Source organism: Zalophus californianus, chromosome X (genome assembly GCF_009762305.2).
Source record: "Zalophus californianus isolate mZalCal1 chromosome X, mZalCal1.pri.v2, whole genome shotgun sequence".
In the NCBI taxonomy this organism is placed as follows: domain Eukaryota; kingdom Metazoa; phylum Chordata; class Mammalia; order Carnivora; family Otariidae; genus Zalophus; species Zalophus californianus.
Window position 1 is genome coordinate 87,602,475 of NC_045612.1, and position 27,774 is coordinate 87,630,248.

At 44.0% G+C, this 27,774-nt stretch overlaps 1 protein-coding gene and 2 pseudogenes across 2 annotated transcripts; all 3 read right to left on the reverse strand.

Annotated features, from left to right (window-relative positions):
• Positions 1-3,661: 3,661 nt before the first annotated feature.
• On the reverse strand, positions 3,662-13,184 carry LOC113931232 (protein SSXA1-like). Of its 2 annotated transcripts, XM_027609005.2 has the most exons (8): positions 13,152-13,184; positions 10,947-11,081; positions 10,384-10,498; positions 9,929-10,027; positions 7,437-7,486; positions 5,651-5,789; positions 4,619-4,723; positions 3,662-4,149 (listed from the first exon to the last, which is right to left on the reverse strand). In XM_027609005.2, exons 2-7 carry the CDS (start codon positions 11,013-11,015, stop codon positions 4,623-4,625), a joined length of 573 nt encoding a protein of 190 aa, XP_027464806.1. In that variant the 5' UTR covers positions 11,016-11,081; positions 13,152-13,184; the 3' UTR covers positions 3,662-4,149; positions 4,619-4,622. The 2 variants fall into 2 exon arrangements, with proteins under 2 accessions (XP_027464806.1, XP_027464807.1); XM_027609006.2 differs by lacking the exon at positions 9,929-10,027.
• A 546-nt stretch (positions 13,185-13,730) lies between these two features.
• On the reverse strand, positions 13,731-14,898 carry LOC113930375 (annotated as a pseudogene).
• Positions 14,899-20,799: 5,901 nt separating this feature from the next.
• Positions 20,800-21,743, reverse strand: LOC118356594 (annotated as a pseudogene).
• Positions 21,744-27,774: the final 6,031 nt, after the last annotated feature.

Genomic DNA, 27,774 nt, shown 5'->3' on the forward strand with positions numbered 1-27,774 from the left:
CTACTTGCTGAACTTAGGACTTGCCTGGGAGTATTTAGCTCTCACCCTTGGATGCCACCGTAAAGCCAGGCCAATGAGCTGCATGCCTGGCCTTTTTGGCTTTTCCCATCACTGCTGGATTGTATGAAACTGCATCTTAAGAGTATGCAGACTGGCTTCCCAAACAGCTGCCGAAGGGGTCAAGTGATGCGATCTAGAAATGTGGGGAGTTAATGCCTGTGGGGTGCATTTTGATCAATAAAAAAAAAAGAACTGGGAGTGAGCTAGGCAGGTAAATTCTCTCCTCCCTCCCTCTCCTCATGCACTGTTTTGAGCTGGATTTCTCTGTGTATTCTGTCTGGAGACGTCCTATATGCCCCAAAGTCTGTTTCTTTGGGGATCTGAGCTTGAACAATGGTCATTCGAACTCGTGAAGCCAATATTAAGTGTTGGTTCGGGACAACCCAAGTCTGAGCAGAGTAAAATTGTCCCAAGATAAAGGGCAAATATTAGGATTGGGGATAGATGGAAGTGATGCAGGCTGGCTGGGTCCAGGGACCTAGAGGGGGTCCCCCAGAACCAGCTAAGAAGGTCCTTGACTTCACACAGGAATAGAAATGAAGAATTGAAGAGGAAATGAGAGCAGAGTTTGTTGAGTTTGTTGAATAGTATATGTGATAGAGTACAGCAGGCAGAGTGTCTGGGAGACTAGAAAGGGAAGGAGAGAGAGACTCGTCTTCGCTTAGGGTCTGAAGTTTTTCTTTCTTTCTTTTTTTTTTTAAGGAGGAGATTTTAGGGCCCCTGGGTGGCTCAGTTGGTTAAGCGTCTGCCTTGGGCTCAGGTCATGATCTCAGGATCCTGGGATCGAGCCCCACATGGGGCTCCCTGCTCCACGGGGAGCCTGCTTCTCCCTCTCCCACTCCCCCTGCTTGTGTTTCCTCTCTCGCTGTGTCTCTGTCAAATAAATAAAATCTTTTTTTAAAGAGTTTATTTATTTGAGAGAGAATGAGAGAGAGAGAGAGCACAAGAGGGAAGAGGGTCGGAGGGAGAAGCAGACTCCCCGCTGAGCAGGGAGCCCGATGCGGGACTCGATCCCGGGACTCCAGGACCATGACCTGAGCCGAAGGCAGTCGCCCAACCAACTGAGCCACCCAGGCGCCCCAAATAAATAAAATCTTAAAAAAAATAAGAAAGAATAAAAGCAGCAAGAAAGCAGTCTCTCACGGGGTCCCTTCAGTTTCTCTGTCTTAGAAGGAATAGAACTGAAAGGGGACTTCAGCTGCATCTACTTTGACCTCAGACTTTCTAGTTGGGTTCTTCTTTCCAGTTTGTCTCTTGGCTCAGGTCGAAGACCCCAGGGCAAAGCGTCCCCAGACAAATACCCCCTCAAGCAAGAAGGACTGCCCTGAGCCAGCAAGACGCTCACGTGTGACTGACCCCAAGACAATGATCCCTTTGACCTTCCAGGCCTACCTGCACTTACCCACCCACCTTTGCCCCACATTTTCTGTGTATAAACCCGGAAGTGTTCTCTGGCACTTTGGAGGCAATCTTTGAGACACTAGTCCGCAGTATTCCTGGTGAAATAAATTCATTTATTTCACCACCACTTGGTCCTTTGCCATGGGATTTTTGTCAGTGGTGAGTGGCCAAACCTGGGCTGTGTGGGACTCCCCCGCCCCAGAGCCAGGTGCTCTTGCTCTCCCACATCCCAGCTACAGAACCAGTAGTCGAATAGCTTAAGGGTGATATTTTGGGGGAGAAAAGGTGGTTTAGGTGATTTTTGCAATGAACTGCTCAGCTCTGTAAAATACATACTTCCTTCACCCCCATCAGTCTTCTCTGTGAAATCTGCAATAGATTGCCCTTTTAGAATGATATTGCCTTGCGAAAGGAATTTTCTTTTCCGAGAATAAAGCAGATGGAGTCCTGTGCTAGCCTGGGTGCAAGGGAGCCTACAGAGAGAGCCTGGGGCAGGAGCAGGTCTCAAAGGACCTCAGCCGGCCGTGTGAAGAAGCCCAGGCTGGCCTGTTTGAGGATTAGACCACAGGAAGCAAAGACGCATGCTGGCGGAGGCCCCTACCAGCCTGCTAGCTGACTGTGATCGTACGAGTGATCCCAGGCAAGACCAGCAAAGGAACTCCCTGGCCCAACCCCAAGAGCTGACCCGTAAAATCGGGAGCAAATAAAATGTTTGTTGTTATAAGCCAAACAAAACAAACCAAACCCCCAAAAAACTACACCCCCAAAGGGACCTGCACATAGTCAGGTTACAAAATACTATATACAATAATTTATTTTTTATTTTTTTTAGTAGGCTCCATGCCCAATGTGGGGCTTGAACTCACGACCCAGAGATTTAGAGTTGCATGCTCTACCCACTGAGCCAGCCAGGGACCCCTTATATACGATAACTGATGGGTTTCTGTATGCCAAGAAGAACCTTTTAGAGAATAAAATGGAGGAAAATCACATTCATATAGTGACAAAAATATAGAACATATCTAAAAACAGATGATTGGAGGAGGATGGCAAATAGAGCCTGAACGTCTATCTCCCATCCCACCCAAGATTCTATTGATTTGGGAAGAAAAGTGTTTTTAAGGATAAATTCTTTTTTTTTAGGATTTTATTTATTTGAGAGAGAGAGAGAGAGAATGAGAGATAGAGAGCACGAGAGGGAAGAGGGTCAGAGGGAGAAGCAGACTCCCTGCTGAGCAGGGAGCCCCCCGATGCGGGACTCGATCCCGGGACTCCGGGATCATGACCTGAGCCGAAAGCAGTCGCTTAACCAACTGAGCCACTCAGGCACCCAAGGATAAATTCTTTAAAAAATTTTTAAATTTAGATTAAATTAGAATTTTAAAGATTTTATTTATTTGTCAGAGACAGAGAGAGAGAGCCAGCACGAACAGGGGCAGCGGCAGGCAGAGGGAGAAGCAGGCTCCCTGCCGAGCAGGGAGCCCGATGCGGGGCTCAATCCCAGGACCCCGGGATCACGACCTGAGCTGAAGGCAGATGTTTCACTGACTGAGCCCCCCAGGCGCCCCGTCTCACAGACTTCTAAATGGACCATCCCAGCCCCTGACCCTGGAGATCTTACAGAGAACAAAGGCCAAGGTGTCCAACTGGCACAGGCCCGGGCCTGGGGTGTACAGTGTCCGTCAAAACGAAAACTGAAAACATCCCCCATTAGAATGTCAGCTCCACATGAGCTGGGACATTTGTCTGTCATGTTCCCTGATGTTTTCCCAGCACCTAGAGCAGTGCTCGGTGCACAGGACATGTTCAGTAGGTGTTTCTTGAATGAATGAACCCTTGACATAACAATTCCACTTCTTTTTTTTTTTAATTTTTTTTATAGATTTTATTTATTTATTTGAGAGAGAGAATGAGATAGAGAGAGAGCACGAGAGGGAAGAGGGTCAGAGGGAGAAGCAGACTCCCCGCCGAGCAGGGAGCCCGATGCGGGACTCGATCCCGGGACTCCAGGATCATGACCTGAGCCGAAGGCAGTCGCTTAACCAACTGAGCCACCCAGGCGCCCACGACAATTCCACTTCTAAGACTGTGTGCTAAAGAAACACTCACACATATATGTACAGGGCTCTGTGCCCAAGAACGAGAGGAGCAAACTGAGAGAAACTTGTAAATGTTTATTAATTATCAATGACTGCTGCAATGTAAATGAATAATGAGGGTGTGCACCATGGAGCACCTGTTGAATGGGAACAAAATGAGGGGTACTTGTCCAGGATGTGCAGGCAGTGGGGAAAAGAAGGTGGGAGATACTTATAGTGGTACAGTGTGTGTGTGTAAATGCAGAGAAAAACACGTGGAATCACCCAGAACTGCCCTCCAGCAATCACATCAGGGGAGGAGGGTCGTGCCGTTCTGGGCAGAGAATACCCAACAATACTTATTTTCTAAGGTTAAGTGCATGGATAAACAGAAAGAAATATGCATTAGGTATATGTTTTGTTCATTAACAAAACTCTAATATCTAACAGAATATTTGTCACAGAGTAAGAGAAATCATGCTCAACTTTTCACTATTGTGAACTCTGTCTTTTACTCGCTATACACCTGATGGCTAGGAGTTCACAGCCATGCCCATGTTCGTGAAAGGCCACCAGGTTCTGCTTCTTATCATGGGCACTTGTCACATCCCTGAGGTTGAGGCAAGGAAAGAGAAGGAACATGAGTAGCAGTGAGCTCCGATTGCCGGATAAATCAACACCAAATTCTTCCTTCGGGCTTGCAGGAACCCGAGCACTTGGATTCTGCCCTAACTCATGATCTCCAAGCACCTCCCACTGCTCCTCAAACAGAACCTTATGCTCAGGCCACAGTGACTCCCTTACCTGTCTTATGAGTTTCTAGGCTAGAGGAAGGTGTGGCCTACACATCATGAGATTTGGGAGCCCACAGCATTCTAGGTAGGGAGGATCCCTGGCTATACATAGCAGGGAGCACAAAGAGCGTGGGAAACCTCATCATTTAGCCTCAATGCTGCACCTCAAGGGACTAGGAGAAAGGAATGACTTGGGGAGCAAGCGACAAGATGGGACACCAGTACCATAACAGAAACGCACATTTTGCAGAGGGGTGCAGGTGTGGACCGCGAAGGGTCACTTACGGAGTTAGTCATCTTCCTCAGGATCACTGATCTCTTCATACACTATTAGGTTCTTTCTTTCCCGCAGTCTGAAGGCCCAAATACTACTCATCCGTTTCCTGGGTCCTATGGTGGACAAGAGTTGGTAAATGGGGGATGGATGGGCTGGGGAGGGTTAGTCTCTGTTTTGTCAGATGAGGAGATGCCTCTTCCCTCCCGAGTGCCCACAGGCATTCGACATAGTCTGTTTTTCACATCTTCTGGCTCAGAGAGGCTGATATGTAGACCCTCACCAATACACACCAAATGCCAGTTAGAATTTTAGCTTCTGGCTCCTCCCATTGTCAGGTTTAGATTCCCAACCTCTTTACTTACCAGAACATTCATTCAGACCTTCTTTCATTCAGCATATGTTTGTTAAGGGTATACAGTGTGTCAGGCATTGAGCTGAGGGCTGGGGATACAACTGTGAGTAAGGTATGTTCCCAGGTTATCACAGATGGAATTACTTGACCACCTTCCATGTTGTACAGGCTTTCTAGACTTAACGCCTTTGAACAATTTGTGAACCAAGATTATTTCCGTTTTATGGACTAGGAACCTGGAGTTCAGAGAATTCAGAAGACTTGCCTAGAATCACTTGGCTTTTATATCAATGACAATTCAAGTCTATGACTCTGGAAGTCATGTTCTAACATCTCAGCTGGAGCTGGGCGAGCTCCTCAGTCAGGTCTGGCCCAAGCCTGTCCAGGATCCATCCCCCATACCTAGACCACATACTTGAACATAGCCAGGAAAGACAGAATAGTTGTTCCCACATAGCTACCTCTTACCTGGTATCTTCTTTTATTTATCTTTTTTTAAGATTTTTTATTTATTTCTTTGACAGAGAGACAGCAAGAGAGGGAACACAAGCAGGGGGAGTGGGAGAGGGAGAAGCACGCTCCCCACTGAGCAGGGAGCCCGATGTGGGGCTCGATCCCAGGACCCTGGGATCGTGACCTGAGCCGAAGGCAGACGCTTAACCGACTGAGCCACCCAGGCGCCCCTTACCTGGTATGTTCTCACTCTCTTGACCAGAGGTACTTGCTTTTCCCAGGGGGCACAGCTCTTTCTGAGGCTGCTCAGAGCCAGGTGTTATTGGTATTGGTTCTGAATCACTTTCTTCCTTTATTTGTTTCTCGAGCATCACCTTTTTAATGTGAAGGTCACATGTAAACGGTATCAATGACATTTCTCTAGTGCTTTAGAGCTTACAAAGTATCTTCACATGCATACCTTGGTTAATGGCCTCAACAACTCTGGGAGATGATTATATCCCCTGTACCTAAATTATGAGTAAGGTTAGAACAAAAAGGAATGGCTTAAATGAAGGGTGTTTCCAGGACTAGAACGTCTGTCTTCACCCATTCTTGCAAACAGCAAAATGCTCCACCTAAGTGGAGTGTGGTATACAGAAAATTTGGGGAAGAGTAGCCTTCTAAGAATCCACGTGGTCTCTAGAAGAAAGGAGGGGCTTCTATAAAATATAAGGGATTGCATATAAGCTAGTAGAGAGCTGCTGGGAGAATAAATGTAAAAATTCACAGGGGGCAGAACACTGCTGGAAAATGGTACAGGGGAGATGAGCGCAGGGGAGAGGAAAGGAATGGTTCACAGCAATTAATATAGACAGCAAAGAAAGCAGCGCCAGATGTCATATTCCGTCCTGCCCTGGCAAGAACGGTTAATGGGAAATTAGACAAGATGGTTCCCGTCAATTTTGCTTGCGTCATGGTGCGTCACTGACCAACAATCTTAAGCTACCTTTCCTTCAGCTCCCTCATTGAGGAAACAGTGAACAGGAAAAGTAAAAGAAGCTAAGGGAAAGTACTTTCTGAGCTTGCAAACACTTTTCAATGTGGTAATAATGAAAATGAATACTTTCTCTTATGATCCTTCTTTGAATTGTCTCAAAGGTCCCCACACTGGCAATCCAACTCCCCAGGTCCTCGACCCTCTAAAGTAGAGTTTAATCTACAACTGCGGAATCACTTACTCAAGGATCAATTTGGGGCACCTCAGAGGGTCCCCCTGGGCCACTTCGTTGGCTTCAGAGATGCCTCAGGTGCAGACAAGGCCCCAAAGGAGCTCATAGCAGGGAGGGGCAGACAGCCCACCATTCTCAAGCTGGGAGAGAACGGCCCTGCCACAGAGCAGAGGGGAGCTGGTACTTTCTGTTTCGAGAGTGGGTGTCTAATTGGAAGCATCAGCAGCTACTGTGGGGTAAAGCCCTTGCGGCGGCAGGCGGGGCGGGGGAGCCCTTGAACTTCATAAACACAGGAAAAGTTTCATGAGCTGGGAAATCATTCGGGGCTTTTCTTAAATTGTCCTGTGATTCATTAACAGTGTTTAGCAAGAACAATAAACGCTTTAAAAAAAGAAATGTTTCAAATGTACAGATTACTACCACTGCCTCTGTGGTCTCAGGCAAATTACTTAGAATCTCGGCACCACAATATCCTCATCTTTATGATTAGTTATTATTATTATTAACATCCTCATTATTATCTGGGAATAATGATAGGAAAACGTCATAGAGGTTTTCTGAAGGATTAAAGAAATTAATCCTTGTGAACTGCTTAAAATATCTGACATCACTATGAAAACAAAAGTAGTATCAACTATCACAACTGTTCATTATTAAGCCGTTGATGCTACATCAGGAATTGTGATAAAGAGATCAGGAAAGGGAGGCAGTGAGGGATAGGCTATATTCAATATTCTCCCACTCTTACCGATATTCACATCCGTGGAGGGAGAAAGAGTCTCTGGTTCTTTAGATTTGGGAGATACTCACCTTCATTTGCTTTTGATCTTGCACATCAGAAGGCCCCTGACGAGGTTCACCTGAAAGAAAGTGATAAACGGGAATTTTTCTTTGTTGGCAAATAGTCCCAAACTCCAGAGACTCCTGTAGTATCAGGGAATTCTGCAGGAAAGGGTTATGAGTCCACTTATTGTCAAAGAGTTATTTTGAGACTGGCTTTTGAATTATCTTTAAATCATGGTTTATACATTTATTTGTAGCACCAATTTGTAATTTTCCTTCTGATGATTTATAAAATGTGAACCAAACCCCATCACTGCCTCATCCTATTTTACTACATATTTCTTACCTTTCCCTGCAAAGAATTACACTGATTGAATTAATTAAATTAAATTGATTGCATTCACTTAAAGGGATGTGGCAACTAAAATCACTGTCCACTTAAACCAGGTAAATTTTATAGTATGCCAATTATACTTGAACAAAGCCGTTAGGTGCATGAGGAATTATGGGTGATTTGCCCCATTGGTTCTGGAGTATTTCCAGTATAAAGATACTCCTTTAGGGACACCTGGGTGGCTCAGTACGTCAAGCATCTGCCTTCGGCTCAGGTCATGTTCCCAGGGTCCTGGGATAGAGCCCCGCGTCGGGCTCCCTGCTCGGCGGGGGGGGGGGGTCTGTTTCTCCCTCTGCCCCTCCCCCTGCTTTGCGGGCGTGCTCTCTCTCTCTCTGACAAATAAATAAGTAAAATCTTTTTTTAAAAAGGTACTCCTTTAGTGTCAAAAGCTTTGTAGATTCTCAAGAACTGGATTTTCAGCCCTCTCAGCAATTTTGGGAGCTTGTAGAATCTGGCCTGTTTACCTGGAGAGTCATAGGTCTGTTGGGGACAGTTTGGCAATTCTGTCTCTGCTTACCGCTGTGCTGTCAGAGCAGAAAAGCAAGGGAATACATTTCATCCCCTTTATGGTGAGTACACAAACTGATCAAATACACAAAGATTTCTAGAATCTGCTACCCTTTTCACCATATGTTACCTCTGCTCACTGATAAGGAGAAAAGCTAATGTGTGGAGGATCACTTTCCCAAACCCTCTCTCAAGCTCAACACATAGAATCAGGTTTGCTGAGGAGCAAGAAGACTATTTAGTTTAGGTAATACATAAGGAAATAGCTGTGTGTCATTTCATAATGCATTCATCGCTCTCTCTTAAGATATTTATCCAACACCTATGCCTTATTATGAAATTGACTCTGGAAGTTTTTTTGTGGATTTACACTTTTTTGAATTTAAATTTTATTTTTTTAAAGATTCTATTTATTTATTTAAGAGAGAGAGAGCACAAGCAAGCTCAAGTGGGGGGAGGGAGAAGCACAAGCAGACTCTGAGCTGAGCATGGAGCCCAATGTGGGGCACGATCCCATGACCCCGAGACCATGACCCGAGCTGAAATCAAGAGCCAGACACCCAACCGACTCAGCCACCCAGGCACCCCTACACTTTTAATATTATTTATTTATTTATTTATTTATTTATTTATTTGAGAGAGCGAGCGAGAGCACAGGCAAGGGGAGCAACAGAGGGAGAGGAAGAAGCAGACTCCCCCTGAGCTGGGAGCCCGACACGGGGCTCGATCCCAGGACCCCCATCCCTACACTTTTTTAAAAAAGTAATCTCTATGCCCAACGTGGGGCTTGAACTCACGACCCCGAGATCAAGCATCCCGTGCTCTACTGACAGCCAGGCGCTCTACATGGATTTACACTTCAATTAAATTTTTCTTAATTGTCCTGTGATTCATTAACAGTGTTTAACAAGAACCATAACTCCTTGTAAAAAAGAAATGTTTCAAGCGTACAGAAAATTATGGAGAATAATTTTGGAAACACTTGCACATCTACCACTGAGTCTACTCAGAACTTCCCATTATCCCACAACTGCTTCAGATTGTTCTGAGATCTTTGTTCAAAATATAACCAAACACTATAAACAAGTCACAGCTGAAGCCATCTGTGCAGTCCTCACTGATCCCTGACCTCCCTCCCTCTGCACTCTTGAATTTTTTTTAAGATTTTATTTTATTTATTTGACAGAGAGAGACACAGCGAGAGAGGGAACACAAGCAGGGGGAGTGGGAGAGGGAGAAGCAGGCTTCCCGCTGAGCAAGGAGCCCGATGTGGGGCTCGATCCCAGGACCCCGGGATCATGACCTGAGCGGAAGGCAGATGCTTAACGACTGAGCCACCCAGACGCCCCTGCACTCCTGAATTTGATGGGTTTTATTCTCATTCAGGGTTTATACATTTACCATTTACTTCTTATCCATAAAAATATATCCTCTTGTTTGCATGTTTTGGGATTTTATATGAATGGCCTCTGACTCTACTTAACCTTCTAAATCCAACTTTTCTCACTCAGCCAAGATGCTTTTGAGGGAACAAACTCCCGAGAATCCTTCCCAAGCACTTGGACCCCAAAGCAATTGGGCTTCAGGAGACTCTGTCCAGGCCCTTCCTTCCACTCACCCTGATTCTTGGGGTTCTGATCTTCATCAGAATCACACCCACTGAATTGCTTGGCCCTTTTTTTAGGACACATGAAGTCTGGGAGAGTGGCCTTGAGACCTAGAAAGAAGCAAAATATTTGTTCCTTCAGAGACAGCCTGAGAAGACATATGTGGGGTAGAATCCTGGGAGGCAGTGGGGACAGGCAAGCTCATCAGCTGGGGGACTCCAAACAAGGGTGACCAGAAGAGAAACGGGCAGGATCTAGGTCTGAGCCTCTTTGTGGCCACTCCAGGTCCTCAGCCCTGCACAGAATATAAAAGAGCAGAGTGCCTCAAAACTGCCCTGGGATTTCTCCCTGCACAAAAGGAAGATGCAGGGCACTTACTGCAGTCTAGGGAGAAGCCATGGCATGTAAGGGACTGAGGGATGGTCATGTGTTCCCAGGTTTGTCTGCACCCAGAACTTTCTCTTACCTAGACTAGTCATGGTGTCATAGTTTCTCTTCATGTACACATAGGTGATTTTATCTGAGTATTCAAGATTTGCCCACTCTTCCTTAGAGAAGTATTTGGAAATATCCTTGAAGGTCTAGGGAAAAAAAAAAAAGAGCAGCAACTCAGCTAAACATGCCTGATCTTCGGCGGGGGTCTCTTCCTCTGCCACAGGACCTCCATGTTGGATCTGTGAACTGGGGAGAATCATCCCTTTCCTGGTTAATGTCAAGGCTAACTGAGAGAGCATGGGTAACATTCCCTACCCTTTCCCCAGGCATGCAGTAGATGCATAACGCTGGTGGCATGCTCTGTCACCTTCCAGAATGGATTGAGAGTCACCAAATGCAGTGCAAGGTCATAAGACCGGTTGTTTCCAGAGATGCTAGGTGAGGACAGAGTGAAGGTGGGAAAATCCGGAGGCTCTGGATCTCCCCCTGACACCCTCCTTCTTTTCCCCAGTGCCTCTGACCTTGCCTCCTCAAGATCTAGTCCCTCTAGAGTATCCCCTGAGCCATTCCCCTACCCCCTCCAGATCACCTCACCTTGCATTTATTCTCTGATTTCTCGGTATCCTCCTTGGAGTTCTTTGAAAAGGAGCCGCCTTTATTCATGGCGCTGGGAATAGTTTGATCTTGAAAGGACGCAGCCTAATCTCTCCAGCCACAAGGCCAAAGGTCCTGAGGAAGGGAGACAGCACTGAGGGCAGGTCACATTCAGTCAATCACCTGGAATCAAGGTTCTACTTTTCTCCATCCTGGGCTAATCTGTCCCTGAGAAAGGACAAGGGTGGGGGGAGTCAAACAAACAGGGGGCAAGACGCCTGCATGGCTCAGTCGGTTAAGTCTGCCTTCGGCTCAGGTCATGATCCCAGGGTCCTGGGACAGAGCCCTGCATCGGGGTCCTTGCTCAGCAGGAAGCTTGCTTCTCCCTCTGCCTGCCACTCCCCTTGCTTGTGCTCTCTCTTTTTGACAAATAAATAAATAAAATCTTTAAAAAAACAAAAACAAAAACAGGGATGCCTGGGTGGCTCAGTTGGTTAAGTGTCTGCCTTTGGCTCAGGTCATGATCCTGGGGTCCTGGGATCAAGCCCCGCATCAGGCTCCTTGTTCAGTGGGGAGCCTGCTTCTCCCTCTCCCTCTGCGCCCCCACTCATGCGCTCGCTCACTTTCTCTCTCTGTCTCTGACAAATAAATAAATAAAATCTATTAAAAAATTAAAACAAAACAAAAACAAAAAATGGGGGGCCAGAGATCTATGAAAGAAAGTATTGAGGGGCGCCTGGGTGGCTCAGTTGGTTAAGCGACTGCCTTCGGCTCAGGTCATGATCCTGGAGTCCTGGGATCGCGTCCCACATCGGGCTCCCTGCTCAGCGAGGAGCCTGCTTCTCCCTCTAACCCTCCCCCCTCTCATGTACTCTCTCTCTCATTCTCACTCTCTCAAAAATAAATAAATAAATCTTTAAAAAAAAGTACTGATTAGGGATGACAGGTTTTCTGTAAGCATGATCAAAGCAGCCTTAAGACTTTGAGAGGGAGTTGGCTACTGTTGTTAGTAGTTTGCCTGAAGTTTGGCTTATCCTGAAGGAAAGATATAAAGACGCTTGTTGAGGAAGCAGTGAAGTGAACATGTAGTTTTATGAAGGGGGAAGGGGTGTGTTTTGAGGCAGAAGAATGGGGAGGTAAGTCCCATAGATTATATGGTGTCTCTGACAGATGGGTTTGGGTTTTCAGGCAGAAGGATGTGGGGTTTTGCTCTGTTGAAAAGAAATGAGGATCTCTAATATAGAGTGGATTTAGAGCCCATTACTAGGTTATTTGAAAATTATTAGTGTGAAGGGCGCCTGGGTGGCTCAGGCGGTTAAGAGTCTGCCTTTGGCTCAGGTCACGATCCCAGGGTTCTGGGATCGAGCCCCATATTGGGCTCCCTGCTCAGTGGGGAGCCTGCTTCTCCCTCTCCCTCTGCCCCTCCCCCTGCTTGGGCATGCTCTCTCTCTCTTTCTGGCAAATAAAGAAAATCTTTATAAAAAAACAAAATTATTAGTATGAAGAGAACTGGAATCTCCAAGACTACAGGATCAGCCTTCACTTAGGCTGAGAATGTGGAGAGTTTTATTTTTTAAAAAGATTTTATTTTTGTGAGAGAGAGAGAACGAGCACGGGCCGGGGTGGGGGCGGGGCGGGCAGAGGGAGAAGCAGACTCCTCACTGAGCAGGGAGCCCGATGCCAGACTCGATTCCAGAACCCTGGGATCACCATTGGAGCTGAAGGCAGACTCAACCCACTGGGCCATCCAGGCACCCCAGAGTTTGGAGGCTTTTAATGGAGCAGTCTGGTGTTCTCCACTGACGGCATTGGGAATCTCTTAGGGAGAGGAAATTTAGGGGTCTCTGAGGCCAAGAAAGTTTCTGCTTTATCCTGGAGAATGCAATAAAAGAGTCACTTAGGCAGTGGCTTTTATCTCTGGTTAAAGAAATCTAGGGGCAACTAGCTGATTTGGGGGTTTCTCAGGCTGAGGGGGGTCTTCTTCCCTCAGGAAGAGCAATTAGAAAGTCTCACAGACCAAAAATAGTTTTAGTTTTATCTTTGCCTGACTGGGATTGCCCCGAAAGGCTTAGTCATTTCTCAGTCCTAAGGATCTTGAGGCTTTTGCGAGGTACAGCAAGAACTTGAGTGATCTACAGAGGTTCCTCACTTTTTTTTACCAGCCTATCTTCAACCTGTCCAAGATCGTCCAAAGAAAGCGCTTACCTAAGAGCCGAAGTGGTGGCGCTGAAGGGTCACTCCACGAGGCGAAATCCCACAATTCCACTGTCCAAGGGTAATAAACCTATCCGAACAGTTAATGAGCTTGAACTGTCCAATCAGGGGTTAGGAGAGTAGGCGGGGCAAGTGAGTCAGGAACGGGGTCTAAAAGTCCAGCTCCAGGGACAGGACCATCTTTTCAAAGCGGGTTGATTCTCCAGCTTGAAGCAGGATTGCTCTCTGCAAGAATTGGCCACTGCAGATTCCGTAGGTCCCTTCCTGCGCATGCTCAGATGTTCCCTTCCCCTTGGTGTACATCTCGCTACTCTCTGCTCTGCTTTTGTTTCATTTTAATAAATGGTGAATATGAGGCCACCGCCTCAAATCCTTGCTATCAGTCTCCAACTTCCTCAGATATGGGGCTCTTTTCTAGGACTTTCTAGCGACTTAAGAAATTTTAAACTTTTTTTAGATTGAATTACTTTTGTTAATATACACATCAAATTATTGAAACAGTGACTTCATATAGTTGTTTCATTAAAGATAGCACTTGCGGGTATGAAGGTACAGAGATGTCTCCAGTCTTCATATGTTTACTTGAAAAGATTCTTCAACAGCAGTCTGATATTGCGTTTCCCACTCTAGATGAAGATGAACAAATTATCCATAATCAATCTGATGTCTTTGATTAGATGACTAACAAAATTTCTAGTAATTTGCCTAGGAGCTCCCCAGTGAAGAGACACACAAATAGGACACATCACAGGAACTATCTGAAATAGGAACTATCTGGTCATTGTTACAGTGATTCCATAAATGCTGTCAGATAAAATTTGATCTTTACAAAAGGGACACTTAAAGGTGGGATGCCCAGAAAAACTTGTGTTTTCTTGACAAGTCTGTGTTTCTCAGAGGTGAGTGTTTCACTCCTATTACTGTTCCCTACTGAATCTTGAGAGATCTGAAAGTTTGGAATGGGAGAGTAAACACCATATTCATCTTGATACTTCTTATTTTTTTTTTTAAGATTTTATTTATCTGACAGCGAGAGACACAGCGAGAGAGGGAACACAAGCAGGGGGAGTGGGAGAGGGAGAAGCAGGCTTCCCGCGGAGCAGGGAGCCCGATGCAGGGCTTGATCCCAGGATGCTGGGATCATGACCTGAGCCTTATTTTTAAGAAGATTTTATTCATTCATTTGACAAGGACAGAGAGAGAGAGAGAGCTCACAAGCAAGAGAAACAACAGGCAGTGGAAGAGGGAGAAGCAGGCTCCCTGCTGAGCAGGGAGCCCAATGCGGGGCTTGATCCCAGGACCCCGAGATCATGGCCTGAGCTGAAGGCAGACTCTTAACTGACTGAGCCACCCAGGAGTCCCTTTTTTAAAATCAAAAAAAGTTTTTAAAAGATTTTATTCATTCATTTGACAGAGAGAGCAAGCACAAGCAAGGGGAGTGCACAAGCAAGGGGAGTGCAGGCAGATGGAGAGGGTGAAGCAGGCTCCCTGCTGAGCAGGGACTACTTGATACTTCTTAACAATATTTGTAATGATGGCTCAAGTAATAGAATTTGTTTTGCACAGCATCTTCAGCTACCAGAAAAATTCCTCATGGTAGTTTCAAGGTCTAAGACTTGTTCAGGACAGTCTCTCTCTCTCTCTTCTAGTCACATTTCCATAACAGGGGATAGCGTATTCTGCTTTCTCTTGTTGCAGTCAGAAAACATTTTCTACAGAAGATGTGCTGAGAGGCCATGGCATAAAACAACAGAAATTTATCTTATCACAGTTCTGGAGGTTAGAAGTCTAAAATTAGTTTCTCTGGGCTGAAATCAGAGTGTCAGCAGAGCTGCACTCCTTTCAGAGACTCTAGGAGAGAATCTGCTCTTTGCTCTTCTGGCTTCTGGTGGCTGCCAGCATTCCTTGGCCGTGGCTGCATCATTCTAATCTCTGCCTCCATGGTCACACACCCCCCCTTTCTTTTCTGTTGGTGTCAAATTTCCCTCTGCCTCCCTCTGATAAGGACACTTGTGATACATTTAGGACCCACCCAAATAATCCAGGATAATCTCCTTATCTCAAAATCTTTAACTTAATCACATCCGCGAAGTCTTTTTTGTTATTATTGTAAGGTAACACACAAATTCCAGAAAATAGAATATCTTTGGGGGGGATTATTCACTCTCCTGTAATCTGCCCTCTGGTCCCCAAGGATTCATGTCCATTGCACACGTAAAATGCATGTACTACATCACCAAATCTCCCAATTTCTCAATACATTGCAGTATGAACTCAGGTCCAAAATCTCATTTAATATTATCAGCTCAAAAATACCAAATCTCATCACCTGAAATAGGTATGGATTAAACTCTGGGTATCATCCATCTTGGGTCAAAATTCCTCTTTGGATGTGGACACTAGAAATCAAGTTATCACTCTTAGAGGGAAAGATGGCAGAGTAGAAATATCCTGAGCTCACCTCCTCCTTCCAGAGACACATCAAGGCTATAAATACATCTGGAGCAACTCTTTCTGAGAATGACTTAGAGACTAGCAGAAAATTCTTCCACAGCCAAAGAGATGAAGAAAAAGTCATATCAAGAAGGGTAGGAAATAGGGCACCTGGGTGGCTCAGTGGGTTAAGCGGCTGTCTTCGGATCAAGTTATGATTCCAGGGTCCTGGGATTGAGTCCCAAATCAGGCTCCTTGCTCAGTGGGGAGTCTGCTTCTTCCTCTGCTTGTACTCTCTCTCTGACAAATAAATAAATACAATCTCTAAAAAAAAAGAAAAGAAGGGTAGGAAAGGTAGGGATGCACCCTGGTTGAGAACCAAAGCCCTGGTGTAATAACTCACAAGTGTAAGGAATATCACAGGCATGGAGGTCCTCTGTGAGGACAAGGGGTTCAAGCCCCACATTAGGTAACTCCAGCCCTGAGGATCTGCACCAGGAAGATGAGCCTCCATAAAATTTGGCTTTGAAAATCAGTGGGGCTTAACTCTGGGAGAACTGGTGGGCTATAGGAAACCAAGGTTCCATTCTTCAAAGACTCACACAACCTCACTTGCTCTGACCCCCAGCACAGAGGCAGCAGTTTGAAAAGTACCTGGGCCACATGTGAAGATTTATTGACTAATTCTAAGGCATGTCCTGGAGGGGTAGAGATCTGTAGGAAATTTTTCCTGGAACAGAAGTTCTAGCAGGCACCATTTTTCTTGTCTTCCTTCAGCCTAGCTGGGCCAAAGCTGGCAGGTACCACTTCTGCCACTCTCCATCTACCTTGCTAGCACCACTTGCCCCACTTGACCCCTTTGCAACCCCACCCTGCACAATGGGCCCATCTCAGCAGATACTCCTCCAAAGCAGCTTCTGCCCCACACCACCCTGTGGGCAGCCTCAGTTGGGACCATTGCCCCTCCAAAGTGATTCCTGTGACAGGGAGAGGCAGCTGCATCCACCAGCATGCCTGCAAGAGTCATGGGCTGGCCTCACAGCCAGCAACACCAAGGGATAACTCCACCCACCAACACAGCCACAGCAGCTTCAGCTGGGCCTCTCAGGCAGTCATGCTGGGGGCCAGCACTACCCACGAGCAGTTGCAGCCCAGTCACAATAGGAGGGCACATGCAGCCTACACAGGGGACACCTTTGGAGTGCCTGGTTCTGGTGACCAGAGGGAATTGTGCTTTTGGGCCCCATAAGATGCCTTCTACTAAGGCTACTACCTTAAAGACCAGCAGATGTAGTGGACCTACCTAATACATAGAAACAAACACAGAGAGTCAGACAAAATGAGGAGACAGAGGAATATGTTCCAAATGAAAGAATAAGTCAAAACCTCAGGAAAAGAACTAAATAAAATGGATATAAGCAGTCTACCTGATAAAGAGTTCAAAGTAATGATCATAAAGATGTTCAGAGAACTTGGGAAAAGAGTTAATGAACTCACTGAGAATGTCAACAAATAGAAAATATAAAAAATAACAAATCAGAGCTGAAGAATATAATAACTGAAGTGAAAAACACACTAATGGAAATCAATAAAAGATTGGAGGATGCAGAAGAACAGATCAGTGATCTGGAAGACAGGATAGTGGAAATCATCCAAACTGAACAGCAAAAAGAAAAAGGAATTAAAAAAATGAAGATAGATTAAGGGACCTCTAGGACAACATCAAGCATATTAACATTCTTTATGTTAATACACATATTATAGGGGTCCCAGAAGGAGAAGAGAGAGAGAAAGGGGCAGAAAACATATTTGAAGAAATGATAGCTGAAAACTTCCCCAGCCTGGGGAAGGACAGACATCCAGGTCCAAGAATCACAGAGATCCCCCAAATAAATGAACCCAAAGAGCATAAGACACATAATGATTAAAGTGTCAAAAATTAAAGCTAAAGAGAGAATCTTAAAAGCAGCAAGAGAAAAGTAATTAGTTACATACAAGGGAACATCCTTAAGGCTATCAACTGATTTTTCAGCAGAAATTTTGCAGGCCAGAAGAAAGTGGCATGATATATTTAAAGCTGACGGACAAAACCCCCACAAAATCCCTACAACCAAAAATACTTCATTCAGCAAGATTATCACTCAGAATTTAAGGAGAGACAAAGAGTTTCCCAGACAAACAAAAGTTAAAGAAGTTTATCACCGCTAAATCAGGCTTACAAGAAATGTTAAAGGGACTTCTTTACATGGAAAAGATGCATCATTACTAGATGTAAGAAAACTATGAAAGAAAAAATTTAATCAGTAAAAGCAAGCATATAGTTAAAGTAGTCGATCAATATAAAGCTAGTATGAAGATTAAAAGTCAAAGGCAGAACAATCAAATATATCTACAGTAAGTAGTTAAGGGATACACAAAATAAAAGATGCAAATTATGACATCAAATACATGAACGTTCAGGAGGGGAAGGAGTAAAAATGTAGTGTTTTTAGAATGTGTTTGAACTTAAGCAACCATCAATTTATTTATTTATTTATTTATTTATTTATTTATTTATTTATTTATTTATTTTTAAAGATTTTATTTATTTATTTGACAAAGATAGAGAGAGAACACAAGTAAGCAGAGCAGCAGGCAGAGGGAGAGGGAGAAGCAGGCTCCCCGCTGAGGAGGGAGCCCAACGCAGGGCTCGATCACAGGACCCTGGGGTTATGACCTGAGCCAAAGGCAGCCGCTTAACCGACTGAGCCACCCAGGTGCCCTGTAACCATCAATTTAAATAAGACTGCTATATACGTAGGGTGTTACATTTGAACCTCATGGTAACCACAAATCAAAAACTTATAATAGATACACACAAGGAAAAATAAAGAGAAATGAATCTAAGCACAACACTGAAGAAAATCATCAAATTACAATGGAAGCGAGCAAGAGAAGGAGAAACGAATAGAAAAGAACTATAAAAACAACCAGAAAACAATGAAGAAAATGGCAATAAGTACTTACCTATCAACAATTACTTTTTTTTTTTTTTTAAGATTTTATTTATTTGACAGAGAGAGATAGCGAGAGCAGGAACACAAGCAGGGGGAATGGGAGAGGGAGAAGCAGGCTTCCCGCGGAGCAGGGAGCCCGATGTGGGACTCCATCCCAGGACCCTGGGATCATGACCTGAGCCGAAGGCAGACGCTTAACGACTGAGCCACCCAGGCGCCCAACAATTACTTTAAATGTAAATGGAATAAAATCTCCAACAAAAGACATAGGGTGACTGAAGGGATGAAGAAACAAGACCCATTTATATGCTGCCTACAAGAGACTCACTTCAGACCTAAAGACACCTACAGACTGAAAGTGAAGAGATGGAAAAAGATATTCCATGCAAATGAAAATAAGAAAAAAAGCTGGGGTAGCGATACTTATATCAGACAAAATAGACTTTAAAACAAAGACTGTAACAAGAGATAAAGAAGGGCATAACATAATGATAAAGAAGAATGTGACAAGAGGATATAAAAATTATAAATATCTATGCACAAAATAGGAGCATCTAAATATATAAAGCAAATATTAACAGACATAAAGGGGAGAGATTGACAGTAATACAATAATAGTAGGGGACTTCAACACACCACTTACAGCAATGGTTAGATTATTCAGATAGAAAATCAGTAAGTATATGGTGTCTTTGAAAGACACATTAGACCAGACAGACTTAACAGATATATACAGAACATTTCATCCCAAAAAAGCAGAATACATAGTCTCCTCAAGTGCACATGGAACATTCTGCAGGATAGATCACATGTTAGGCCACAAAACAAGTCTCAATAAATTGAAGATTATTAAAATCATATCAGGCATCTTTTCTGAATGAAACTAGTAATCAGGGGCACCTGGGTGGCTCAGTCGGTTAAGCGTCTGCCTTTGGCTCAGGTCATGATCCCAGGGTCCTTGGATCAAGCCTCACATCGGGCTCCCTGCTCAGAGGGAAGCCTGCTCCTCCCTCTCCTCCCTCTCCTCCCTGCTCGTGCTCTCTCTCGCTCTTTCTGTTTCTCTCTCAAATAAATAAATAAAACCTTAAAAAAAGAAGCTAGAAATCAATTACAAGAAAAAAACTGGGAAAAAATACATGGAAGCTAAACAACATGCTACTAAACAACCAATGGGTCAATAAAAAATCAAATTTATTTTCTCATGGTTCTGTAGGCCACATGTCTGAAATCAGTATCACTGGTCAATATCAAGTTGTTAGAAGGGTTGTTCTCCCTCACAGGCTCTTAGGGAGAATCATGCCTTACCTCTTCCAACTTTTGTTGCTGTCATTATTCCTTGGCTTCTGGTGGCATTGCTCCAATCTTCAAGGTTAACATCCTCATATCTCTCTGTGTTTCATCTTCACATTGCCTTCTCCTCTGTGTCTATTCAAGTCTTCTTCTGCTTATTTCTTTTTTTTTTCAAGGCACAGTCTTTATATTCTCTAAAAATTGAGGTAAGGAGAACTCTTTTGAAAAGGAAACCATCTGCATGCTTGAAAATGGGTAGGTCCTAACTCATACAATATTATATGTCAATTATATCTCAATAAAGCTGCGAAAACTTTTTAATACAAAAAAAAAAAAAACTAGAAAAAGAAAATGGGAAGGTCCAGCTTCATGCAGTAGCTCCAGTATGCTCAGAGGAAGAAATCAAAGTTGGCCAAGGTTAACCAAAAATTTCCTGAGTATTTCCTGAATGACTAGTATTTCCTGAGTGACTAGTATTTCAAAGACGAAAGTGATCAGTCAAAAGTTTAAGTCTTAGAGTCCTTGGAAATACGTAATGCTGATGCTCCTGTCACCTCAGCTAAGCATGCTGGCTGGCATTTCTGGTATTGGTGAGAAAATTGCCCCTGTTTCCCAGGCCCTTCTTCTTTCCCCATGACCAGCCTGGGATCTGCCCTGTCCTCCTGCCCCAAGAGAGCAGCCAGTTCTTATAAGTCCTGGAGAAGAATGCTCTGCAGGTGTGAAATGTCTTGTACCTTGAGCCAGCTTCACAAGAAAGGTGGGTATGCAAAGGTTTCTAGAAGGGTCTGGAGGATCAGAGCAGGGCAGAATTTTCAACAGTAGCCAGCCAGAAGGACAGTCTTTCAGGGAAGGCTTTCTCCTTTGTCCCCCTTCATTATGGCTGGACTGGTCCCAATAAAGCTGTGACTCTTCCATCATCTCTACTCCCACTGTATTTTTAGAAGCCTACAGTGACATTCCACAGGTACTCAATGGTTTTGCTATTTCAGACCCTTGGGGACACCCAGATCCTCTTGCAGTCACCGAAATACTTGCCACACAGGGGCTCCAGGCTCTCAGCTAAGGCACAGTGAAGCCTGGTCTATGCCCCCTACCATGTTGACTTGATGAAGGGGGAGAAGAGCCTTCAGAGCAGGCACAGCAGGCAGGAGTCCCAGACCAGCTGGTAGTGGATGACGCCTGGATGCACTGCATGACCCTTGTGCCTTGGAGTCTCTTGGCCAGTTCCCAACTAAAAATACATTGGCCACCTTGCTGTGGCAATGAGCAAAATCCCTGGCTATAGTGCTTCTCACCCTGGAGGCTGTGGAAGTGAATCTTGCCAGCATGGTGGGTTACTGATGACAGGTTTATCACCTGTGAGGACACAGACTTTTTCAGTGGCACCAGGAGCAAGTGGGTACAAAGGAAGTGGCCGAGGTGGTTGACTCCCAGATGGGTTTCAAATTCACCAGCTGTCTTGGAATACCGATACACCATCACTCCTGCATTGTTGATCAGAATAGGGAGCTGCTTTTTCTCTGCCAGAAAGTCCTTAGCAAAGGCTCAGATGGATTTGGTATTGGATGGGTCCAGTTTCTGAACTGGCATCTGAGGGTTGTTTGTATTGGCCTGGATTTCACTGGCCAGCAGATTATCCCTTCAGCATATCTCAGAAGGCACTGCATCCTTGGGTTTCTCTACTACCAAGGTCTCTGGCCGTCTCCTTGCGGATGCCACTGTTGGCTCTGGTGATTACCACTATCTTCCTGGGAAACTGCATGCTTGTTTTCCAAACCCCAGCAGCAAAGAGCTTCCTAATGGATAGAGCTATCACATATAGGAAAGAAAGGAAGGCGGTGAGCAGTCCCAAGACAACCAGCATCTTTTAAATATTTTTAGTTGCTGCTTTAGCAAAAGCAGCTTTTCCTCCAACTCTGGCTGGGTCTCCTGTTCTGGCTCCAACCCTTGGCTGCTTCTCTCTCCCCCTCCTTTAGCTTCTTTAGCTCCTGGGCTCTCACTAACAGCTTGTGGTTGCATTTAGGGCCCGCCCAGATAATCCAGGATAATCTCTTTATTTCAACAGCCTTAATTTAATCCTATTTGCAAAGAACCATTTTCCAAATAAGGTAACATTTACAGGTTCCAGGGATTATGACCTAATGTCTTTGGGGCCATTATTCAGCCTACTATAAGGAGTAAGTCAGACATTTTTGTTCTGAAGTTCTAGGATCACTGGGTTTTGAAAGGGGTGACTGGAGCTTTCTGAGGCCACATGGGCAGAAGTCGGTGCAACCTGGTGGGAGGAGGGTGGGTTCTGTGGTCAGATAGACCTGAATTCACTCCCCAGCCGCAACATCTGATGACCTTGGGCAAGTCACTCAACCTTTCTGACTCTCCATTTCTCCCTCTGTGAAATGAGGTAGTAACTGCTTCTCTCTCACAGGGCTGTTATAAATTGCACTTAGCACAGGGCTAGGCACATTGTGAGTGATCAACAAACATTAGCTGTTCGTATTAAATCAGGAGCATGTTGACAATAATAACATGCACTTATTCTGTGTTTACTTTCTTCTGGGTTCACAAGGGATTTTAACATACACTCCCAGGAAGATGTAGATGGCCTTATTGCCCCATGTCACAGATGTAGATTCAAGAGGCCAGGATTTGCCCAGAGTCAGCCAGTCAACAAATAGCAGAGGAAGAGATGAAGACCATGTATGGCTGATCTTTCAACGCAACTCGAGTCTCTATCACAGGAGGGGATTGTAAATCCCAGCACATGCAGAGAGCATATGTAAATGATAAACACATCTGCAAACAGGAAAGTCTGTGGCCATTTGTAAGGAGGGACTTGCCAACTCTTGCAGGTGCAGACTCTGGTGTGGAAAACCAGGATGGTGTACATGTCTGTGCTCAGTACTTTTCCACAAAGACAACAAGAGACTCTGCACCAGTGGTGGTGACAGACCCCTGTATGAGAGCAAAACCTGAACCAGGACCCAGGATGCTGTGGACCTTTTGACTCCAGGATGAATGGATGAAAAGGCCAGCATCATGTGGCTCTGGGAGTTTCCCATGATTTCCCAAGAACACTGTTTGTTGAGCCCAAGATTTTTTCACTCTGTAGTATATTTCCACTTCTTTAAAAAAAAAATCAACTTTAGGGGCACCTGGGTGGCTCAGTCTGTTAAGCATCTGCCTTTGGCTCAGGTCATGATCCCAGGGTTGTGGGATTGAGTCTTACATCAGGCTCCCTGCTCAGTGGGGAGCCTGCTTCTCCCTCTGCCTGCCGCTCCCCCTGCTTGTGCTCTCTCTCTGTCAAATAAATAAATAAAATCTTTTTAAAAAAATTCAACTTTAGGGTGCCTGGGTAACTCAGATGGTTACGCGTCTGCCTTCAGCTCAAGTCATGATCTCAGGGTCCTGGGATCGAGCTCTGCATCAGGCTCCCTGCTCGATGGGGAGCCTGCTTCTCCCTGTCCTTCTACTGCTCCCCTGCTTGTGCTCTCTCACTCTGTCAAATAAATAAATAAAATCTTAAAAAAAAATAAATAATTTAACTTTCTATTGAAGTATAGCATAAAGATGGAATCTTGGGGCTCCTGGATGGCTCAGTCATTAGGCGTCTGCCTTTGGCTCAGGTCATGATCCCAGGGTCCTGGGATCAAGCCCGGCCTCGGGGTCCCTGCTCAGAGGAGAGCCTGCTTCTCCCTCTCCCGCTCCCCTTGCTTGTGTTCCCTCTCTCTCTGTGTCTTTCTCTGTCAAATAAATAAATAAAATCTTTACAAAAAAAGATGGAATCTTGCACAAATTGTAACTTTATCATTTGACAGAGGTCGGGGAACTCAGGATTTGAGAGTTGGTGTTAATTTTCCTCAAGGTAAATCATTGCTGTTGAGTATGAGATCAGAAAAACATATCTGACAGTTTCATGGTTCAACCACTTAGACTTTCTTGCATGTATTTCTGGTATAATTGGCCATGCAGACTATTGTTATCCGTGACATTGAAAAACAGCTTTATTGAGATATAATTGACATATAATAAATTGTACATATTAGAAATATACCATTTGATAAGTTTATATATTACATATATATATTCACCATAATCAAGGTAGTAAACATATTCATCACTCTCTCATCCCCACTGATGCTATCACTAAAAATTAGTTTGCATTTTATAAAGTTTTATATAAATAGAAACTATTTATGCACTATGTACCCTTATTTGAATAGTTTCCTTCACTCAGTATTATTTTGAGATTCATCCATGTTGTGTTGTATAGATACACTCTAATTTGTTTATTCATTCATCTCTTGATAGACATTTGAGTTGTTTTCAGTTTTTGACTATTACAAATGCACTTGCCATGCAAACATTGCACAAGTCTTTGTATGGACATATATTTTCTTTTCTCCTGGGTCAAAACCTAACAGTGTAAAAGCTGGATCATATGGTAGGTGCATGGTTAGATTTTATTTTATTTAATTAATTTTTTTAAGATCTTATTTATTTATTTGACAGAGAGAGACACAGCGAGAAAGGGAACACAAGCAGGGGGAGTGGGAGAGGGAGAAGCAGGCTTCCTGCTGAGCTGGGAGCTCAATGTGGGGCTTGATGTGGGGCTTGATCCCAAGACCCTGAGATCACTACCTGAGCCAAAGGCAGACACCCAACCATCTGAGCCACCCAGGGGACCCGGGCTATTTTCTTATTGTAGAGTTTTGTGAGTCTTTTTACATTCAGATACACGTTTTTGCAAAGACTTTTCCCAGTCTGTGGCTTGTTTTTCCATTATCTTAACTGTGTCCTTTAAAGAATGGATTTTTTAGTTTTGATGAAATCTAATTTATCAATTTATTCTTTTGTAAATTTTGCTTTTGTTGTCAAATCTAAAAAATCTTTGCCTAACTTAATGTCACAAATCTTCCCCTGTGGTTTCTTCCAGAAGTTTTATACTTTCAGGTTTTAAATGTAGGTCTATGATCCATTTGGAGTTAATTTGTGAATATGGTGCAAGGTATGGGTCCAAGTATGTTCTTTTGCATTTCTATATCTAATTGTTCCAGCATTATTTGTTGAAAAAGCCATCCTTTCCTTACCGCATGGTCTTTGCATCTTAAAAAAATTAGTTATAACCCACATATATGTGTGGGTTTATGTCTAGAGTATCTACTTAGCTCCATTTATCTGCTATTTGATCTTTACACCAATATCACACAGTGTCAATTACTGTAGCTTTATAATAATTCTTGAGTCAGTGTTAAGCCCTCCAACTTTGTTTTTCTTTTTTAAGAGTTGTTTTGCCTATTCTAGATACTTTGCATTTATTTTTATTTTTTAAAGATTTTATTTATTTATTTGACAGAGAGAGGCACAGCGAGAGAGAGATATAAGCAGGGGGAGTGGGAGAGGGAGAAGCAGGCTCCCTGAGGAGCAGGGAGCCCGATGCGGGACTCCATCCCAGGACCCTGGGATCATGACCTGAGCCGAAGGCAGATGCTTAACGACTGAGCCACCCAGGTGCCCCGATACTTTGCATTTCTATATGAATTTTATTTATTTATTTGTTTGTTTGTTTATTTATTTAAATTTAAATTCAATTAGCTAACACCTAGTACATCATTAGTTTCAGATGTAATGTTCAATGATTCATCAGTTGCACATAATGCCCAGTGCTCATCCCATCACGTGCCCTCCTTAATGCCCATCACCCAGTTGCCCCACCCCCCCACCCCCCTCCCCTCCAGCAACCCTCAGTTTGTTTCCCAGAGTTAAGAGTCTCTCATGGTTTGTCTCCCTCTCTGATTTCTTCCCATTCAGTTTTCCCTTCCTTCCCTTATTGTCCTCTGCACTGTTTCTTATATTCCACATATGAATGAAACCAAATGATAATTGTCTTTCTCTGATTGACTTATCTCACTTAGCATAGTACCCTCCAGTTCCATCCATGTTGATGTAAATGGTAAGTATTCATCCTTTTTTTAAAAAGATTTTATTTATTTTTTGACAGAGAGACAGCGAGAGAGGGAACACAAGCAGGGGGAGTCAGAGAGGTAGAAGCAGGCTTCCCACTGAGCAGGGAGCCCGATGCGGGACTCGATCCCAGGACCCTGAGACTATGATCCGAGCTGAAGGCAGATGCTTAACGACTGAGCCACCCAGGTGCTCCAGTATTCATCCTTTCTGATGGCTGAGTAATATTCCATTGTATATATATATATATACCACATCTTTATCCATTCATCTATTGAAAGACATCTCGGCTCCTTCCACGGTTTGGCTATTGTGGACATTGCTGCTATGAACACTGGGGTGCAGGTGCCCCTTCATTTCACTACATCTGGATTTTGGGGTAAATAACCTAATAGTGCAATTGCTGGGTTGTAGGGTAGCTCTATTTTTTTTTAAGATTTTATTTATTTATTTGAGAGACAGTGAAAGTGAGAGAGATCACAGAGGGAGAGGGAGAAGCAGACTTGCAGCTGAGCAGGGGGATCCCGATGTGGGACTCGATCCCAGGACCCCAGGATCATGACCTGAGTCGAAGGCAGTCGCTTAACCAACTGAGCCACCCAGGCGCCCTAAAGTACCTAATTTAGAAAGTAAAGAAACATCCATATTTTATAGTCTAGAAAATTTAAATCTGTGCTTTCAAAAGAGAACTTACATGAAATGCATACATGAGTCAGCAAGTGTATTTATCGATATATATTTATACAAAAGATGTATTATAAAGCTAGGGGATCTGGTGAGGCTGGGCAAGTTATTTACCAAATGAAGGCGAGTGCCTGTGGAAAAATTCTGTGACAGGCAAGTTAAAGTAAGCTGAGGAAAGCCACAGGGCCAGCCCTCTACAGGCACACCTTGTTTTTTTTATTTGTTTGTTTTTTAAAGATTTTATTTATTTATTTGAGAGAGAGAGAGCGAGCGAGCATGGGGAGGGGCAGAGGGAGAGGGAAAATCAGACTCCCTGCTGAGCAGGGAGCCTGATGCGGGGCTCGATCCCAAGATCCTGAGATCATGACCTGAGCGGGAAGCAGATGCTTAACTGACTGAGCCACCCAGGCGCCCAGGTAGCTCTATTTTTAACGTCTTGAGGAACCTCCACACTGTTTTCCAGACTGGCTGTACCAACTTGCATTCCCACCAACAGTGTAAGAGTGTTTCCCTTTCTCCACATCCTTGACAACATTTGTTGTTTCCTGTCTTGTTAATTTTAGCCATTCTGACAGGTGTAAGGTAGTATCTCATTGTGGTTTTGATTTGTATTTCCCTGATGACAAGTGAGGTTGAGCATTTTTTCATGTGTCTTTTGTTCTTTATGAATTGTAGAATCAGCTTGTCAGTTTCTACCAAAAATCTTGCTGAGGTTCTTATTTAGATAACATTAGATTTATAGATAAATTTGGGGAGAATTGACATTTTAACAATATTGACTTTTCCAATCCACGAATGAGGCATATCTCTCCATTTATTTAGATCTTACTTAGTTTCTCTCAGCAATATTTTGTAACTTTCAGTGTATAGATCTTTCACATGCTTTGTTAAATGTATCCCTAAGTGTTTCATGATTTTTATAATGTTGTAAATGATATTGGTTTTTAAATTCAATTTCTGATTGTTCATTGCTGGTATATAGGCATACAGTTGGTTTTTGTATATGGATCTTGTATCCTGCAAACTTGCTAAACTCACTTATTAGATCTAGTAGTTTTTTTTAAAGATTTTATTTTATTTTTTAAAAGATTTATTTATTTATTTGAGAGCGAGAGAGAGAGGGTGTGAGCGGAAGGAGGGAGGGGTAGAGGGAGAGGGAGAGAATCTTCAGCAGACTCCCTGCTGAGTGCAGAGCCCAATGCAGGCCTCCTGGCTCTCTCTCATAGCCCTGAGATCATGACCTGAACTGA

Excerpts from the sequence above, each read along its gene's own strand:
- LOC113931232 (XM_027609005.2), bottom strand. The coding sequence starts at position 11,015 with ATGAATAAAGGCGGCTCCTTTTCAAAGAACTCCAAGGAGGATACCGAG. Across the intron at positions 10,028-10,383 it reads TGACACCATGACTAGTCTAG|GTCTCAAGGCCACTCTCCCA; the intron begins GTAAGAGAAAGT and ends GCTTCTTTCTAG. Across the intron at positions 5,790-7,436 it reads AAGATCAAAAGCAAATGAAG|GTGATGCTCGAGAAACAAAT; the intron begins GTGAGTATCTCC and ends CACATTAAAAAG.